The sequence below is a fragment of the Dasypus novemcinctus genome, chromosome 12 (assembly GCF_030445035.2).
Source record: "Dasypus novemcinctus isolate mDasNov1 chromosome 12, mDasNov1.1.hap2, whole genome shotgun sequence".
NCBI lineage: Eukaryota > Metazoa > Chordata > Mammalia > Cingulata > Dasypodidae > Dasypus > Dasypus novemcinctus.
In genome coordinates this window covers 95,996,189-96,014,296 of record NC_080684.1, presented here as the reverse complement: position 1 = coordinate 96,014,296, position 18,108 = coordinate 95,996,189, and the positions used below count along the sequence as shown (strand labels likewise).

Below are 18,108 nucleotides of genomic sequence, written 5' to 3'. Positions count from 1 at the left end.
ACATAATTTGAGTCGCAGGCAGTGATCCCAAATCTCATTTCTTGTGGGGTCATGGGGCAGCTCAGGAAGGACCTAGCATTATTTAGATTTCAGTATTTTTGCAAGGCTGGTGGGGAGGAGAGAAGAATTCCTAAGGCACCAATACAATAAGTAAAATTTTCAGAAAATCAATCACTGATGTCCATAGGCTTTTTTTAAAAAAGCCATCATTGTTCTACAGACTACCAGGAAACATCCTGGTTTTTCTTCAAAAATATGATGCTTGGTTGATGGGATCTGGCCCCATCTGCTATGGGGTACTGCCAGTTGGAGACCTCTGACTTAGGATGGGGTTAATTTAGCTCAAGAACAAGTTTTCAGGCACTTGGACTTCCAACTTTATGGCCCAAGTGGCAGTATAAAGACATGTCTGGGCTTTTCTTTCCAGCCCCATGGGCCCCTGGCCTACAGTTTACTACCACTAAATAAATAAAATGATAAATAATTATCACCTATTAAATAGTTACTATATGTTAGGCCCTGTGCTAAGCATTGTACTTGTCTCATTTAATCCTTAGAGTAACACTGTGACTTCTTGTCATGTTACAAATGAGCATATGAAAGTTTATTGAAAATAATTGCCCAATATAGTAGTTGCATCAAGGAGAACTTTGTTGGCCCCAACTCAATCTCAAGCCCCTTATATCATTAAAAAAAAAAAGTGATGGTGATATTCTTTGATCTTCACAACAGGCATTTTTCACTCTTAAAGTATGAATAAAATAATAATGGTAATAATAATCATAGTCAACATTTATTGAATGCTTACCATGGAGGTCAGGGGTTATTCAAAGTTCTTAATATGACATAACTAATTTAATCTTCACAATAAGTCTTTGAGGGAGATACTAACATTATCCTAATTTTCAGATGAAGAAACTGAGAGATTAAGTAATTTTCACAAGGCTGCATGGTTTGCAAGTGGCAGAGCTAAATCTTGGCTGTTTTTATTGCCCGATAATGCACAACCTAAGTAAAACAATGTGCTTTCTATGATAACTCAGATTCAAGGCAAGTCCTCCATTCCTTCCTTCCACACTGGAGGCCCTAAACTCCTCTGATATAGAACTTCTTTGGTCACCACTGGTCCAGCAGCACATGGGCAGTGGGTAGTAAAACCTGGATTCAAACCCCGTTGGTGTGACTCCAAAACAGGGATATTTACCAGCCCTCTGGTGTTCTAGCACTAGCTATGTTAAACCCAAATCCAAAGGTCAGGCATAGACCCACCTAGAAATGACCTTAGAAATGATCTAACCCAGGGTTTCTCAACCTCAGCTGGATAATTCTTTGTTGTCCTGGCTGTCCTGCACAAAATTCCCATCTTCTACCCACTAGATGCCACGAGCACCTCCCAGTTTTAACAATCAAAAATGTCTCCAGACACGACAGATAGGAGTGAGTGGTGGAGGAAGGCCAAATCACAGAGCTGGGATCTAAAGAGATGAAAAAACTTGTCTATGCTAGTTAGTAGGGACAAGACTAGAATCCAGGTTGTTCATGCAACATCCTGGTAACCCTGTATTGCAGAGGGCACATTAGGGAACCCTGTGAAAATAAATGCCCTCGTCCTTACAATCTGGTAGGAGAGAGCTATTGCACAGATACCTCTAATTGCATAAAGTTAATAAGCAGTCAACCTGGTGTTCCAGTATCTGCCGCTTTTCAGATGCAGGACTTAACCAAGCTTCAGGTTCATCACCAACGAAAGTGCGATCATGGAATCTACTCTGCCCGCTATCACCAAATCGGGTGTGTGAACGCGTTGCGAAAACTGAAATGCTCTTATAAACAACAGGTATTATTATAATTACCCGAATATTATTATTATTAGTGTAAGAGTTCTCAGGACTGGGAAGAGCCATGTAGGGATGGCCTCATTCTGGTCCTTCCAACTTGAGGCCCTCATTGTTTATCGGGAGAGGCGGTAGGCTAAGAGCCCTCTCCCACAGTGCCCTATCCCCCCGCGGGAACCAGCGTGACCAAACGGGCGAACTCGGATCACGAATTTTTGCACTACCAGTCGGACCGGCGGGCAGCGCTAACTGGCCCTCGGGCCGCTCAAGCTCCGCCTGCCTTAGACCTTGGACCGGCCCCCAAAGGGAACAGACTCCGCCCTCTCCGCGCCCCCAGGCCTCCTGCCGCGCTGGACCTCCAGGACCATCCCTCGCTCGTGCCGGAGATTCCCGAATTTCCCCGAGCTCTTTCCGGCCTCCCTCAGGCGGCCGGAGCTGGGGCGTCGGAGAAGGCCGAGGGGAGCTGGCCCCGCCCCCCCCGCGGACTGGGCCTCCGCCACCGCCCCCCTTGCCACCGCCTCCCGAGCGGGCTGGAGTCCCACATCCCGATCCCTCCCTCCTCCTTTCTCTCTCCCCGCCTTCCCGGTGCTGCCACAGTGGCGGGTCGGAGGATCCCGGCCAGTCAGCGAGAGCCCCTCCTCCCCCCCAAATAAACACCCCTCCCCACGCCTCGGGAGCCCGGACCGCCCCCTTCCTCCCTCCGCGAGGCGTGTGAGGGAGAGTGTGAGAGCGGGCGCGGGTCGGCAGGCGAGCTTCGTGAGTGTGAGAGGCGGGGCGGCGCGGCGGGCCAGGCGCCGTGTTGCGAGCGTGCGGGGGGAGGGCGAGCGAGCGCCCGCGGCGACCCGCGAGCGGCCCCGAGCGGGGCGCGGGCCAGCGAGCCGCGGAGCCGACGAGCGGGAAGCCGCGACCGCGAGCCGCAGCGGGGCGCCGGCCCGCGCGCGCGCACGCACGCACGCACGCGGGGGGCGGGGGCAGGCGCGCGCCCGCCTGTCGCGACTGTCGGGGCCAAGGCCCAGGGGGAGGTGGCCTGTCGCGGGTCGCCCGGCTCCCGGAGGCGAGGGGGGCGCGGGCGGATGGCGGAAGGCGCCCAGTCACAGCAGCCGCCTCAGCTCGGGCCGGGTGCCGCTGCCCGGGGGATGAAGCGGGAGTCGGAGCTGGAGCTGCCGGTGCCCGGAGGGGGAGGAGACGGAGCCGAGCCCGGCCTGAGCAAGCGGCCGCGCACGGAGGAGGCGGCGGCCGACGGCGGCGGCGGGATGCAGGTGACGGCGCGGGACGGGCGCCCCGTTATCGTGGGGGTGCGGGGTGGGGCGGAGGGGCGGCCCCGGGCTCCAGGGCTTGGAGGAGGGAGGGCCTCCAGGGTCCTGGGTTGAGGTGGGAGGGGGCCGGCCGGGGCCTGGTTGGAAGGTGGGGCGAGCTCCGGCTTGGAGGCGAAGGGTGCAAGAGGATCCTGATTCCTGAGGGGACCAGCAGGCACTACGAGGGCGTAGGTTTTGGGAGGAAACGAACATGATTGAGATGGATTCCATCTTCTCATACCTTTTCTTGGTTCGTCGGGGTGGAGGGGAAGCCGGGAAATCCTGGGGTCAGTTGCCTAGGTGAGAGCCGCTGGGCTGAGTTAAGAGCGAGGGGGCAGTGGTGGGAAACCTCCCAAGAAGGAGGAGTATGTTGTCTTTGGCAGCCTTGGACACACACACTGGGATGGGGCTGGGGAGCGGCGTTTGAAGGAGGTCAGTGAAAGGCGAGAAAACTAGAGAGAGCTGAAAGGGGATGTGGCTTCGATTGTGGGTTAAATCAGTTACTCGAGGAGTGTGGAGCGCAAGGAGTTCGGTAGTGTAGTAGGGACGCTGTGGTGCTCAGCCTCATTAACTTTGTGGAGCATGCTAATGAGTCTGAAGAGAGACACAAGAAATGTTCCTCCTGTACTTTGCCAATTTTATCCTACATAGCTAGGACCCAGAAAAGTTCTGTAATATCCTGGGGATATAAAAGAAGATTTATAGGATTGTTAGAAGACTGGGGTCTGAGTTGTGGACTCAAGGATAAGCTGGTTGATTGGGAATGACAAATTGAGTATTGATGTCAGTGTCTTTGCAGCGTGAGGAAGAGCTCGAAACCACCATAGGTTTTAGTATTTGGTCTCTGTTCAGAAAATACTTGCTATGAAATGATGGGGTTCACCTACCAGCAATTGTTTAGCTATCTGCCTAATTCTCTTAGAATCATAGAATGTTAAGAGTTTAAAAGGAACCAGAGACATCATCTTTTCCAGGGGTTCTTAACCTGGATAGACTTGGAGGATTCTTATGCAAAATAGTGTATGTGTACTTCTTTGGAGGGAGAGAGTCAGTACTTTTCATCATTTTGTTTGTTTGTGATGATTCAAGCCTCAAAATGTTTTAACCATCTCATTTTATAGATGGGGAATTATAAGTCCAGAGACAGCTAGTGACTTACGTAAAGGCACCAGTTGACTGATAGTAAAGCCTGGTCTTCTAATTCCTATTCCTATTCCTATCTTCATTTAAGTACTCTTGGAAATCTGTGCAGTGCTAAGAGACTTCCTGTGCTTCTGCTCCCTTTTCAAAGCTCTGTGTCTGACTTCCTGTTGGAGAAGGAGCTGTACTTCGGCCTGGCATGTTTGCTGTATGCTTCTTGGTCTCCTTTGCAGCAGCTGCTCTGTTACTTCTTGTGGTTTGGGTAAAGTGACCTTGGTGTTTATTTTTGAATTCTTTTGTTTTGTTTGCCTGCTTTTGTTCTCCATTAGAACTTGTCAGGCAGAGGGATTATGAGATGAAAAAGCTTAGGACCATGGAAAAGAGAAATAGAGGAATATAGAGACACTTAAGATAAGGTGGGTTAACATTAGATGGTGAGCGGGGAAGATTGGATGTGGGTACTGGCAAGCATGTTCTGTTTGATGTGTCTATATGTATGTATGTATTTTATTGTTTCTATTAATCATCGTTAATAGGGGAGATCTTCTCTCTTTTCCTCCTCTTTCCTCCCGGGGCCTATTATTTGCTGGCTGCCTTCAAATTGGCTAAGGACAATAGTATTTGGAAATGGAGTAGTGTAGGGCCTTTGGGGGTAGGCAGAGGAAGGAGTGGATTAGGTCCTTTGGGTACAAATGGGCAATTTAGAACTATCCCGCAGAGAATCTTTTTTTTTTTTCCTCTGTGTATTTGTGGATGTTCTTTGTTTATTTTTCACTATATACATTCTCATTGTGTAGTGTGTAGTCCCACTGCAGTGTGCCCCATAGGTGTTGAAAATCATTGATGTAGCACTTTGCCTTCAACTAGCTATATGGTTTTGGAAAGATCCCTTTTTTAATTGGGCCTCTGTTTCCTTAGTTGTAAAATAAAGTGTACAGGATGATTTCTAAGTTACTTTTGAAAAAATGTTGAGTCAAGGTCCTTGTCTAGGTGGGGAGACTAAATGTATGAAAATTAAGAAAAAAAAGTGTGTGTATGATTTTTTTTTTTTAATTCTAGAAGAACAGGCATAGAGATACCACTGGGTAGATACATGCCACAAGACGTTTAGAACCAAAGGGAACAGGATTTGTGGTGTCACTGGGTCAGGGAGAAAGAGATTGTCATTCCTGCTGAAATGGTCAAGGAAGGCTTTATGGGAAGGTTGAAATTGAGATATAACAGAGAGTAAAGGAGAAATAATGTTTATGAAAAGATGATACTTAAGCCTAGGACTATACCTCTGGGATTTTCTGAAATTCTGGTAAAAGTGATAGAATAATTAATATTTGCTTATTCATTCAACTAATCTTTATTGAGCAATGTGCCAGGCACTCTTTTACCTCTAAGGGATAAAGCAATGAACACATCAAAGACCCTGTTGTCGGAACTAATGTTCTAATGGGAGGAGACAGATAATAAAGAATTTAACAACTGTTGTTAGTTAGCTAGCTGATAGTAAGTGCTAAGAAGAAAAAATAAAGCAGGGGAAGGGATCAAGATCAAGAGTGATGAAGAAAATGGTCAGGGAAGGCCTGGCTGATAGGTGATGTTTGAATGACATGAGGAAATGGGCCATCTACATATTTGAGAGAAGAGGGTTCTGACAGAGTCCTTGAGAAAGAAATGTGCTTGTGTATTTGTGAACAGAACAAGAATCCAATATGCTTGGAGCAGAATGAGTAAGGGCGTCTTAGGAGATCATATCAGAACAGTTGTAGAGATGCTTATAGGCCCTATGTAAATATACCCTTTAAAAATGTTAATTAGCCAACCTTTTTGGTATAGGGGTTTGTCTTAAGGCATGTGCATTTTTCTTGAATCTTAATACAAATTGACTTTTTCTGTGGTCCGAGCTCCTTTCCCTGAAGCGTTCCTTAACAGTTGAGGTCCTGTTGTACTGATGCTTAGTTATGCATCATCTTGTATTGTTTTATTATACTTGCTCTGCTACTAAGATTATAAGCTCCTAGAAAACATGTTTTCTTTGTATTTAGCTTTCATAATACTTAACAAAGGTATATAGTAAGTAGTCACTGCCTGTTAAATTGAAGTTGAAATTTACCTTGTACAAATAGTTAAGGGATAGAAAAATCATGAAATTCGCTAATTCATTTGAGAGTCAGAGGAAACGTCTTTTTAAAGAATAAGCTTCCCATGTACAAGGTCTCGGGTTCAATCCCTGTTACCTCCTTAAAAAAAAAAAAAGAACAAAAAAAAGGGAGCAGATGTGGCTGAAGCAGTTGAATGCACACCTCCTGCATGGTAAGTCCCAGGTTTGGTTCCCTGTGCTTCCTGAAAAAACAAAAACAAACAACAAGCAAAACAGGGAAAAACCAACTCAGGGAAGCTGGTGTGGCTCAGTGGTTCAACACTGGCTTCCCACATACAAGGTCCCTGAAAACTCAAAAGGAAAAAAAAAGGTTTACTGGGGTTAGTTTCCCAAGGCTGCTTACTAAAAATGGAGCTATAACTCTAAACTTCAGATTCCAAACTTGAACTGTTGAGTTACAGCCACTATACTTTTGTAGTAAATCATTACTTCCCGAAGTGGAACATAGGGAACTCTAGAGAGTTGTTGGTGTTTGTGTTATAATCCTTAGGTTTAAAAGAAATCCTGGGGGGATGAAGAAGATTCAGTACTTTCAAGGACAATGTGCAAAAGGTTTATGTGAAAGGAAGAGAGAGTAAGCACAGCCCTGGAAATAGTATAAAAATAGAGAAACCTGAACCATAGAGTAGGAGAAAAGAGACAAATTCAATTTGAAAAATTGAAATATGGTTTGAGAAATGTAGTTAATTGTTAAAAGGGGATATTTGGAAATAACATACTCTAACCTGGTGGAAAGCTAAATGAGTAAAATGTATAGATATTAGAAGTTCATTTCACTTTAAGCAAGTCTGATATGTATGAAACTAGGTGTTTATAAAACATACTGGGGAATGAAATCTTTTGGTCAGCTTTTCTAGTGAATATAGACTAGTTGATGAACAAAAATTCTATTTTTGTGGAACTTTCTGGCAAGTGTATAAGGCAAGGTACACCTTAAGCATTACTTACAGTTTTCAGCAAAAATTTTTATGGCAGTGAAACATTGGTTTGTGATTATATCAGGTAACTGCTTCTGACCATACAGTCATCAGTCCAGTTTAGCCAGGTGAGTTCTTCAATTTTTCGTATTAGTGGTTGACTCTAGTAGTAGGGACACTTTCCACGTGGTCTCAGGGTAGGGGTTCCAGGTAGCCTGTTGCTGCTGTGTGGATGCTCTTTTTCTTGAGGTAGTTTATCCCATTTTGTTGTCCCACCTAGGAGCTTAGGAAGATGGCTCTTTAAACTCTCATTTGGGTATTTGATGCTGAAATCGAACATGGTGCTACTGTTTGAATAGAGTTATAAAAATAATGTGATTTCCTTCCAAGTAATTTCATGACCAACATCTCACTGAAATTATTTAATTTTTCATTTCTGCCCATGTAAAAATTACTGATTTTTTTCAAGCCTCACAAGGAAGTCTGTGACTGTAAAACTGGGAATATCTTTGAGAAGGAGAACATCAGATTTGAATTCAGAATAGAAATATTCTTCTGTGTGATTCAAGAGATTAGCCTGAGTTGAATTGTCTCCTGGCTCCCTCCCCTATCTACTAGCCACCCTGTCATTTTCTTCTTTTGCACTGACATGTGAACAAAACAGAAGCTAAATAGAGATTCAACTTTCATTTTTGTTATAAAGCAGACTGGTGCAGACAGGCCTCAAGGTTACAGACTGTGGAGAAAGAAATGCACTCTACTGCTTAGTATAAACAAGATATTGCTAGTGAATCTCTAGTTTGACATCGCTCAGGTTTTCAGTCTGATGCCAGGCACTAGTAATTTTTAGAAACAATAAAGACACAGTTATTTTAGTGAGTGGATTTGTTTGAATTTTTGTTGATAGTCATTTGTAAAGCATGGTGAGCATCTTTATTCTGGGACAAATGTGTACCTCCTTCAAAGACAGAGGTGATGGAAAGGAAATGGCGGTAATTGGAGCATGAGCAAACAGATGGCGTGAGGGATGGCGAGTGCATTTGATGTTTTAGGTGGCCCCTAGGAGTATTGAGTTTCTTATTCTTCTCCCCTACAGCCCCAGCAGAAGCAGGCAGCTTACATAGCTAAGGTTTCATTGTCTAATCCATCACACACAGATCAGCTTGAATAAACCCATTGGCTGGTGCTGATCTAGTTAGGCAGGTAGCGCAAAGCTGCTTGTGCTGGGATTGGGACAAATCGGATCAGAACTGCCATGAGAATCCTGGACATATTTCTGTAATTTGGGTGGGTAAAGTGGTTTGGGAAGTTAGTTGCTTGAGAGAGCAAATGAGCAATCAGCCATGAATATTTTTCAGACCTCATCTTAAGGAACTCTCTGGAGAAAGCTAATTTGCTTTGATTATTTGAGTCTGAACATGTTTTGGTTAGTAATGTCCAGAGTTGACCTTTTTTAGGAGCACTTGGAGATTCCAGTACTGATCACTCAGTTTGATTTCTCTCAGTGATTTTTTAAATCCTAGACTGTAAGATATGTTTCCCCTTTCAGTTTTTCCAGTAGCAAGGAATGCATGGAGGGGAGACAGTATTATTGTTACTATTGTTATTATAAAACTTAACATATATTATTTGTGTACATATATATTTCAAGAATGGTACAGTGAAAGAAAATCACTTAAGAATTTTGATATTTGGGTTTGAATCCTGGCTCTTCCATTGATTATCTGAATGATACCTGGCAAGATATTTAATTTAACATCTCTGAGGTCCTGCTTATTCATCTGTAAACTGGGAGATTTAATGTCTACTCTTATGAACTACTATCATGAGCAACTGAGATTTAAAGTGCCTTTCATGGGCCCGAGCAATAAATGCTTACTTCTTGCCCTCCTTATATCCTACTATACCACACACTTAGTAAGGTCACTGCTTGATCAGCAATTAACCTACTTCTGATTGATTAAGTGCCAGAGTTGGGAACTACTGGAGATGAGCAGTGTGTTGAACTGGGAAACCTATTTTGCTCTTTATCCAGGGTGGAGAAAGGGAATGAGCCCTGCATTCCTAGTCATTGTGGCCTCTCATGTTAGAGGCTGAGGAGACATTTATTTAGTTTAATTCTTTGCTAAGGGCTAAAAGGACTGCTGAAAAATCCCTGCACTGAGGATGTGGACATTTTATAGAACTGATGCACTGTTTTAGTGGTACATGGGATGCAGGAGCAGTGAAAACTTAGTTTTGTTTCAAATTTTATAAGGTTTATTGGTAAATATGTTGCATGAAATAGATGGTGTTTTTTGTTCTCAGTTTGGTTTATGGAAATTGAACTTGAATTACTTTTGTGTTGTCTCTTGTGGTCTTTCTTTCCAGTCTTTAAACCTGCCCTCCACACTACAAACAGTGTGATCCCTCTACAAGAGTGAATCTATATAATTCTTTCCTTAAAATCATTTGATACCCTGCTTTTGACCTCAGGATAAAGTCCATTTTCTCCATTGGCCTACCAGGTCCTTCTGGCCTGACTTTGCCTACCATTTTGGCCTCATCTTTTTCTCTGTTCCACCTCCAGGCCCATGTTCAATGATTTGTGAGTTCCTGAACATACTTCGCCAGCCAGGCTAATTCATACTTCTGTGCTTTTGTTTCTGCTCCGTCTACGTGGGATTCCTGTCTCCTCTCCCTCTCCCTTCTAATGCTCAGTCTCCAAGAATCAGTTCTGATTTTGTTTCCCTCTCCGCTTGTCTTCTGTGCTTGCTCCCATCCCTCCCACACTCCTGCTATTTTCTAAAATATCATATCCATAGCTCGGGACTTTCAGATTCACATTTATTTAACTGTCTGCTCTCCCCCCCCCCCGCCTCCATCCAGACTGTGAGAGGCTCAAGGGATCCCTAGATCCTTAGGATTTAGCACTGTGCCTGGCCCTGTGTAATCAAGAAAATATCGGTTGAAAGGAATTTTGCTTTCCTACCCAATTGCGGCCTGCAGATGGCTTTAATTGTTTCTCCAGATGTTCCCTGGGGGGGTCTGGCGCTTGGTCTGCTTTACAGCTCATGTGAACACTGGGCGTTGTGTGATATTTGAATGTTACCTGATCTTTCCATTGAGATCAGGGTTAAGGGTGAGAGAGGGGTCTCTGAAAACAGAAGCTGGGGTGGAATTTAACAGCCGAATGTGTTGGGTGGGCACAGCAACCTGATATTTAGTTTCCTGTGCTGAGATATTAATTGAGTGCATGTGTATATGTGTAAAAAGCTCCTTTGTGATAGAATGGTTAAGGAAAAAAGGGGAACCATACAAGTGAGAGGGGCAATTAGAGCCAACTTGTTCCAGTTCAGTAGAGCAGTCTGTTCATCTGCCTTTTAATGTGGTGCTGAGAGATTCTGGAGTGTTGCAGTTCGAATATAATACCACCATTTGGGACTAGAACCATTTGATCAAACTGTAGACTTTGACCTTTCCCTCTCAATTTTATTTGATACTGTAGCTTGTTTCTATGCATCTAGGAAAAATACCAAGCTGAGACACCTCACAAAATATGTTTTTTAGATCAGTTGCATGTTTAAAAATGAGGTAGGTCAGGAAGTGGGTTTGGCACAACTGATAGAGCATCCGCCTACTATATGGGAGGTCCAGGGTTCAAACCCAGGGCCTCCTGACCTGTGTGGTAAGCTGGTCCACGCACAGTGCTGATGCGGGCAGGGAGTGCCATGCCACGCAGGGGTGTCCCTTGTGTAGGGGACCTCCACACGCAAGGAGTGCGCCCTGCAAGGAGAGCCGCCCTGCGTGAAAAAAGCACAACCTGCCCAGGAGTGGCGCCGCACACATGCAGGACTGATGCAGCAAGATGATGCAACAACAAAAAGAGACACAGATTCCTGGGCCGCTGACAAGAATGCAGGTGGACACAGAAGAACACACAGCAAATGGACAGAGAGAGCAGACAATGGGGAGGGGGAAGGGAAGGGGAGAGAAATTTTAAAAAATTAGGTGGATTGATATAGTTCTTGTAAATTGCAAGTTTGGAGATAGATTCATGGGCATATTTTATAAGAATCACCTCTCCGGCTCTTGTTTTTCCTTCCCCCTTCACTTTTTCTGCTGCTGTTCTTATATGATTCTTGCCTGTTCTCCAGCCTGGAGACTTCCTGTGCTGATTTAGTAGGGGCCTCTTTAAAGATGAATGAGTATACTTTGTAGTACATCTGTCTTTTTGGATTCTGAATGAATAAAGCAGGCTCTAAGAAGGGAATGGCAGAGAAAGAGCAACCAGTAATATCACTTCCTTTTGACTTGTCCTACACATATGTGGCATCTAGAATTTTCAGTTGAGGATTCAAACCATAGGACACATGATAGATACCATTTATGAAGTAGATGACATTCTTGAGTTGCCAAATAATAATGACTAATTGCTTAAAAAAGTTGTTTTCCCAAGGTTGGAAATTGAGCCTTTGAGGTTTAGGCTTTCTCATGAGTGTATTCAGCCATAATATTTGCTCTTTATAGGAGCTTAAGTCCCCAGATAACACCCTGGTGTAAGAGTTTTCCCCACTTTGAGGCTGGTTCCTTGGTTTTTCCTTTGCCGAGGAAAAGAAATTTTGCACTGATTATTGAATACTTTATTCCAGCCAGGCATGTGGTTTTTGAAGAGGTATACTGTTTATTTTTCTTTCTGGCTGCGTTGATTTTTGTCAGATCCTAATTGGAAATTGCATAAGCAAAGTATGACTTACTGTTGGGGGGGAATGGGTGTGGGTGACTATGCTGGGGTCGGGGTAGAAGCTATGCCAGTAGAACTAGAGGACTTGTGGACAGGGACCCAGGGCACAGTGGGGTGTGAATGTGGGCTCCAGCTTGGGTTGAACACTGTTGGAACTGAGGTTCATTGGAAGGGCTTCCACTTGCTTTATTTTACTCAGTTTTTACCTCTGCAAGTTGGCAACTGTTTGGAGGAGGGGGACTTAATTGCTGTCAGCCAGAATGATTTCCAAAGCAGATTTATATGAATTGCATTTAGGAATTAATTTGGATGTGTGGCTTGTCCTGAGACAAGAGGGTTCCATTTTCCAGGAAGTTAGTGGGGCTTGATGAGCCTGTTCAGTTTATCAGGCAAATAGAAAAGCAGCTGCATGGTTAGCCCTTGTTGCATGGAGCTTGTTTCATAGGTCATCCTCTCTTGGGAATTTTTATACAGTCACATTTATAGCCTTGAATCCCCCCGTCCTCTTCTTTTCCCTCTTCCATTCTGTCGTTCAGTGCTCCAAAAGAATTCTGGGGAAGGTGGGTGATATTTTTGGTAGAAGGCAGGAATTGTCGATCTTTGTTTGGATTTTCTCCCCTCTTATTAAACCTCATACTTGCCTTGCAAAATGAGGTCCCTTATTCCCTAAGTAGACTGGCTTATCCTCTAGTCAGTCTGAATTGTATAGCTTTACAGCTTTAACCTGCTGTTTCTTGTTTTCTAGGGGAAGGAGTAGTAGGAACGTGTGATTTCAAAGCAAGAACTGGCAAAATTGAAAGATGTTTTGTGGTGGCTCCAAGTACTCACAATGCTTACTTAACTCATTTGTTTGCATACAAGCTCTAGGAACACAGTCACTGTTGATGGCTGACACGAAGGTTTGAGGACTTTATTGGAACTTTAGGAAGTTTCCACAATAGCTGCCTCTCACAGTGGGAGCTCTGGCAAAACTTACAGGGAATTGGTAATACTTGTTGTGAAAGCATCATTCTTGTGTTAGGGTGTACCTCTCTGTGAGAAAGGCAGAGAGGCAGTCTTGTTTAAAGAATGGAGAGTAAGAACAGCTGTTGCGTATGTATTGCGTATGTTGCATATATGTATATTTGTTATACTTGCATACAAATATATTGCATGTTTTGTATGTTGTATTCATTCTTGAAGCCATATTCTGACTTAGGACTTTTTTTCTAATTTATTATTTTTTTCTCCCCTCCCTCTCCCCCGCCCTGCTGTTTTTGCTGTGTCCATTCCCTGTGTGATCTTCTCTATCTATTTCTCTTTTTGTCTTTTCTTCTCGTTTTTTCTCCTAGGATTCACCTAGGATTTACGAGGATTTGATCCTGGGGACCACTGGTGGGGAGAGATGTTCCCTATCAATTGTGAAAACCCAGTTTCTGGTTTCTGCTGTGCTTCACCTTGGCTCTCCCCTTCATCTCTCTTTTTGTTGTGTCATCATCTTGTTGCGTGACTCAATTGTGCAGGCACAGGCTCACTGTGCGGATACTCGGCTTGCTTTGTGGGTACTCAGCTCGCTGCGTGGGCACTTGCATGGGCACTCAGCTCACCATGCTGGCACTTGGCTTGCCCCATGGGCACTGGCTCACTGTGCGGGCACGCTTTCTCTTCTTCTTTTTCACCAGGAAGCACCAGGGATTGAACCTGGGTCCTCCCATATGGTAGGTGGAGGCCCTATCACTTGAGCCATATCTGCTTCCCACTTGTGACTCTCTTTTTTTTTTTTAAAGCTTTATTTATTTATTTAATCCCCTCCCCCCCCCCCAGGTTGTCGGTTCTCTGTGTCTATTTGCTGCGTTTTGTTTCTTTGTCAGCTTCTGTTGTCGTCAGCCGCACAGGAAGTGTGGGCGGCCCCATTCCTGGGCAGGCTGCACTTCTTTCGCGCTGGGAGGCTCTCCTTACAGGGTGCGCTCCTTGCGCGTGGGGCTCCCCTAGGCGGGGGACACCCCTGCGTGGCAGGGCACTCCTTGCGCGCATCAGCACTGCGCGTCCGCCAGCTCCGCACGGGTCAAGGAGGCCCAGGGTTTGAACCGTGGACCTCCCATGTGGTAGATGGACGCCCTAACCACTGGGCCCAGGGTTTGAACCGTGGACCTCCCATGTGGTAGATGGACGCCCTAACCACTGGGCCAAGTCGGTTTCCCCTTATGACTCTTAATAAGCTGATCGGACAAATTTTTATAGCATCTAAGACTTTGAGGTAATGCTAGTCATATTTAAAAAGTTCGTATCTAGGTTTGGAAGTTAATATTTCTGTTGGCTTACCCCTTTTCCCCTTCCCCAGGTAATACATTGCAGACACGTCTTTTGCCCCCTATTTTGTGTTATGAGGGGGAGCTATGCTACTTGTTGTGATACTAAATAGCTCTTTTTGCTGCAACATTTTGGTTTTTAGCTGACTGTGTTTTACAATGTTGGAGATCAGTTGGTTAATTTTGACATTACCTGCATGCGGCTTAAGCATGAAAGTGTGTGCACACACCATTATACATCAGCCTTTCAGAAAGGTGCTTATCAGAGACCACTAGTGATTTTTGACAGCTGTATCAGAGTGCTGTGATTAATAGAAACTTGTGTATATGTATGTGCACGCAGTCTTCCTTTATGTTTCCTTCACATTTCTTTTTCTAGCAGCAGTTTGAATGAGTGCTACCCTGGATCTTTGCTCTTCAGTCCTGGCATCACTTTTTCAAGAATCCCCTATATTTGATTTCCTTGAGCTTGGTGTAGGGATTATTTACCCTTTCTGGATTTTAACTTCACTGTGAAAAATTTTCTGCAGTGTTTGGGCAAGTAAATATTTGTTTGACTTAATAGTATCCGAGAGCTGGAAAAAACCTCAAAAATTTGGTCCAGTATCTTGTTTTAAGCAAGGAAATTGTCTAAATTGGAGTTTTCCAAGCCACTTTCCATTGCTGTTTAAGAAATGATGATAGGTATCATTCAACTATCATTCTGTCCCCCTCCCAAAAACATTGAGTAAATTTGGAAATTAGAGTTAAAAAAATTATTTTTCCTCTTAGCTATTATATTTTATTTTCTAATGCAGGTGTTGTGACTCCAGGGTATCATGCAGCATGTTCCAGATTTAATTAACCAAACCAGTATGTGTGCCCAGGCTTCCTACCTCTAAATTCATTCCTAACTCTAAAAATATAAATCTTTAGTGAAAGTCTCTCTCTTATCCTTGTTCCCCATGTGCCCAGTACTCCCTTCACCGAGCAAGTTACAGTGGTTATTTGCTAGGTGTATTAGTTTCTTGGCTTATTTCTCTCCTTTTTTTTTTCTTTACAATTTTAAAAATTTATTTGCTTTTTGTTTTGTATATTTACTTCTCCCTTTCTTTTTTCTTTATTTCTGTCCTCCCCCCCCCCCCCCATTGTCTGCTCTCTGTGTCCATTCGCTGTGTGTTCTTCTGTGTCTGCTTCTATTCTTGTCAGCAGCCCAGGAATCTGTGTCTCTTTTTGTTTTGTCATTATTTATTTATTTATTTATTTATTTCCCCCCACCAGTTGTCTGCCCTCTGTGTCCATGTGTCCATTCGCTGTATGTTCTTCTGTGACCACTTCTATCCTTATCAGTGGTGCCAGGAATCTGTGTTTCTTTTTGTTGTGTCAGCTCTCTGTGTGTGTGGCGCCATTCCTGGGCAGGCTGCACTTCCTTTCGCACTGGGCGGCTCTCCTTACAGGGCGCACTCCTTGAGCGTGGGGCTCCTCTACGCGGGGGACACCCCTGCGTGGCAGGGCACTCCTTGCGCGCATCAGCACTGCGCATGGGCCAGCTCCACACGGGTCAAGGAAGCCCGGGGTTTGAACTGCGGTCCTCCCATGTGGTAGGCGGATGCCCTAACCACCGGGCCAAGTCTGCTTCCCTGTTGTGTCATCTTGCTGCATCAGCCCTGCATGTGTGCGGCGCCACTCCTGGGCAGGCTGTGCTTTTTTCACGCAGGGCGGCTCTCCTTGCAGGGCGCGTTCCTTGCGCGTGGGGCTCCCCTACACAGGGGACACCCCTGCGTGGCATGGCACTCTTTGCGCGCATCAGCACTGCGCATGGGCCAGCTCACCACATGGGTCAGGAGGCTCTGGGTTTGAACCCTGGACCTCCCATGTGGTAGGTGGACGCTCTATCAGTTGAACCAAATCCGCTGCCCTCTCCCGTTCTTTTTAACAAAAATACTAGCATACGTTATACATTCTTTTGCTTTTTTCATTTATTATATTAGAGGTTAATTAAAAATATTTTTTTAATACAGTCTATTGGTGTTTTCATTAATGATCTTTGTTTTTTGTGTCATGTGTAGAAGAGCTTTTCCCACTCCGAGATTATAAAAAATAGATTGGGGGAAGCGGACTTGGCCCAGTGGATAGGGCGTCCTTCTACCACATGGGAGGTCTGCGGTTCAGACCCCGGGCCTCCTTGACCCACTTGCAGCTGGCCCACGTGCAGTGCTAATGAGTGCAAGGAGTGCCATGCCATGCTGGGGTGTCCCCCGTGTAGGGGAGAGCACCATGGGCAAGGAGTACGCCCTGTAAGGAGAGCTGCTCAGTGCGAAAGAAAGTGCATCCTGCCCAGGAATGGCGCCGCCCACACGGAGAGCTGATGCAGCAAGATGACGCTACAAAAAGAAACACGGATTCCCGTGCCGCCACTGACACAACAGAAGCGGACGAAAAGAACACGCAACAAATGGACACAGAGAACAGACAGTGGGGCGGGGGGTGGGAAGGGGAGAGAAATAAAATAAATCTTAAAAAAAAAAAAAAGGGGGGGGGCTTGCAGACAGACAGACCTGAGTTGGAATCCCAGCTTTTCTATTTCACAGTGGTGGGATCTTGGTTAACTGACTTAACCTTCCTAAGCCTCAGTTTCTCTCTTTGTAAAATTTGTTACAGGGTTAGTGTAGGGATTGATAGAGACATTGTATGTAATATCCTTAGTTCAGGGCCTGACATGTAGCAGGTGTCAGGCACAACATAATAGCTGTTCTTATTATCATTATTATTACCCTAACCTATTATCTTTTCCTTTAAGGAATTTTTGAATTCCCTAAAGACAGGAAGAAGTCTCTTCATTTTTGTGTCCTTGGCCTCTCACTGAGTGCCAGGGATATATGATAATAAGAACTCAGTAAATCCTTGTTGAATAAAAAAATTAACCTCTATTGGACTTATTAAAAAATATTCCTAAAAATCTGTAATCATCACCCCCAAATTCCAAGCGTGCTGACTACAATCGCACATAATAATAATTAAATTCATATTGTGTTTTACAGTTTATAGGATGCAGTCATATAGGTTCTTCTTTATTCCCTACAACAACCCTGAAAGATAGGTGACTCTTTCCATTTTTTGGACAGGTGAAAATAAACCTCTCTGAGCCTTATGACTAGGAATGACAAAGCTGATGCTTGGACCCTAATCTTGTGACCCTGTATGCAGTGCCTTTTCCTCTGTGCCTCGTGGCCCCCATATGGGAAGAGTATGAACGATGGGGCGTGGAGTGAAGATGTATGCCATTGTCTTTGCGTATTGTATATTTAATATTGAAATACTTTACCCATTCTTGGAAAGCTGGTTCAGATGGACTTGAAGTCAACACTGAACCCTAAATTCTTGTTTCAGTAATTTGGATATAGCCAGTGTTTTAATTGGGATTTTGCTTAAAATTTATTGTGTACTTGCATGTACTTGTGAAGGGGCTTCATATATTTGTCTCAGTTTATATTTAGGGGAAGTTAAGTGGACTAATTGCTGTGTGGTGACTTTTTCGTTTTTTGGTTGTTGTTTGACGTATACCTCAGAGTTATCCCATCTTTAATTTTATTGTTGACCAACTAATAGAGAATTTTTTTTTTTTTTTTTTTAAAGATTTATTTATTTATTTAATTTCCCCCCCTCCCCTGGTTGTCTGTTCTTGGTGTCTATTTGTTGCGTCTTGTTTCTTTGTCTGCTTTTGTTTCTTTGTCCGCTTCTGTTGTCGTCAGCGGCATGGGAAGTGTGGGCAGCGCCAT

General features: G+C 44.4%; 1 protein-coding gene across 28 annotated transcripts in view; it reads left to right on the top strand.

Annotated features, from left to right (window-relative positions):
• The first annotated feature begins 2,821 nt into the window (after positions 1-2,821).
• Positions 2,822-18,108, top strand: part of RBFOX2 (RNA binding fox-1 homolog 2) — a 295,584-nt gene continuing 280,297 nt past the window's right edge. For 5 of the 28 annotated variants that reach the window (XR_011650307.1, XM_058308716.2, XM_058308711.1 and 2 more), the window contains exon 1: positions 2,826-3,094. Coding sequence is in view for 27 of the 28 variants with exons in the window: in XM_058308716.2 (XP_058164699.1) it covers positions 2,909-3,094 (186 nt within the window). In the remaining variant the exon portion in view is untranslated. Of the gene's footprint in view, positions 3,095-4,454; positions 4,533-18,108 lie in introns of those variants that run through there. The other 23 variants (XM_058308718.1, XM_058308696.1, XM_058308714.1 and 20 more) reach the window with 8 other exon arrangements.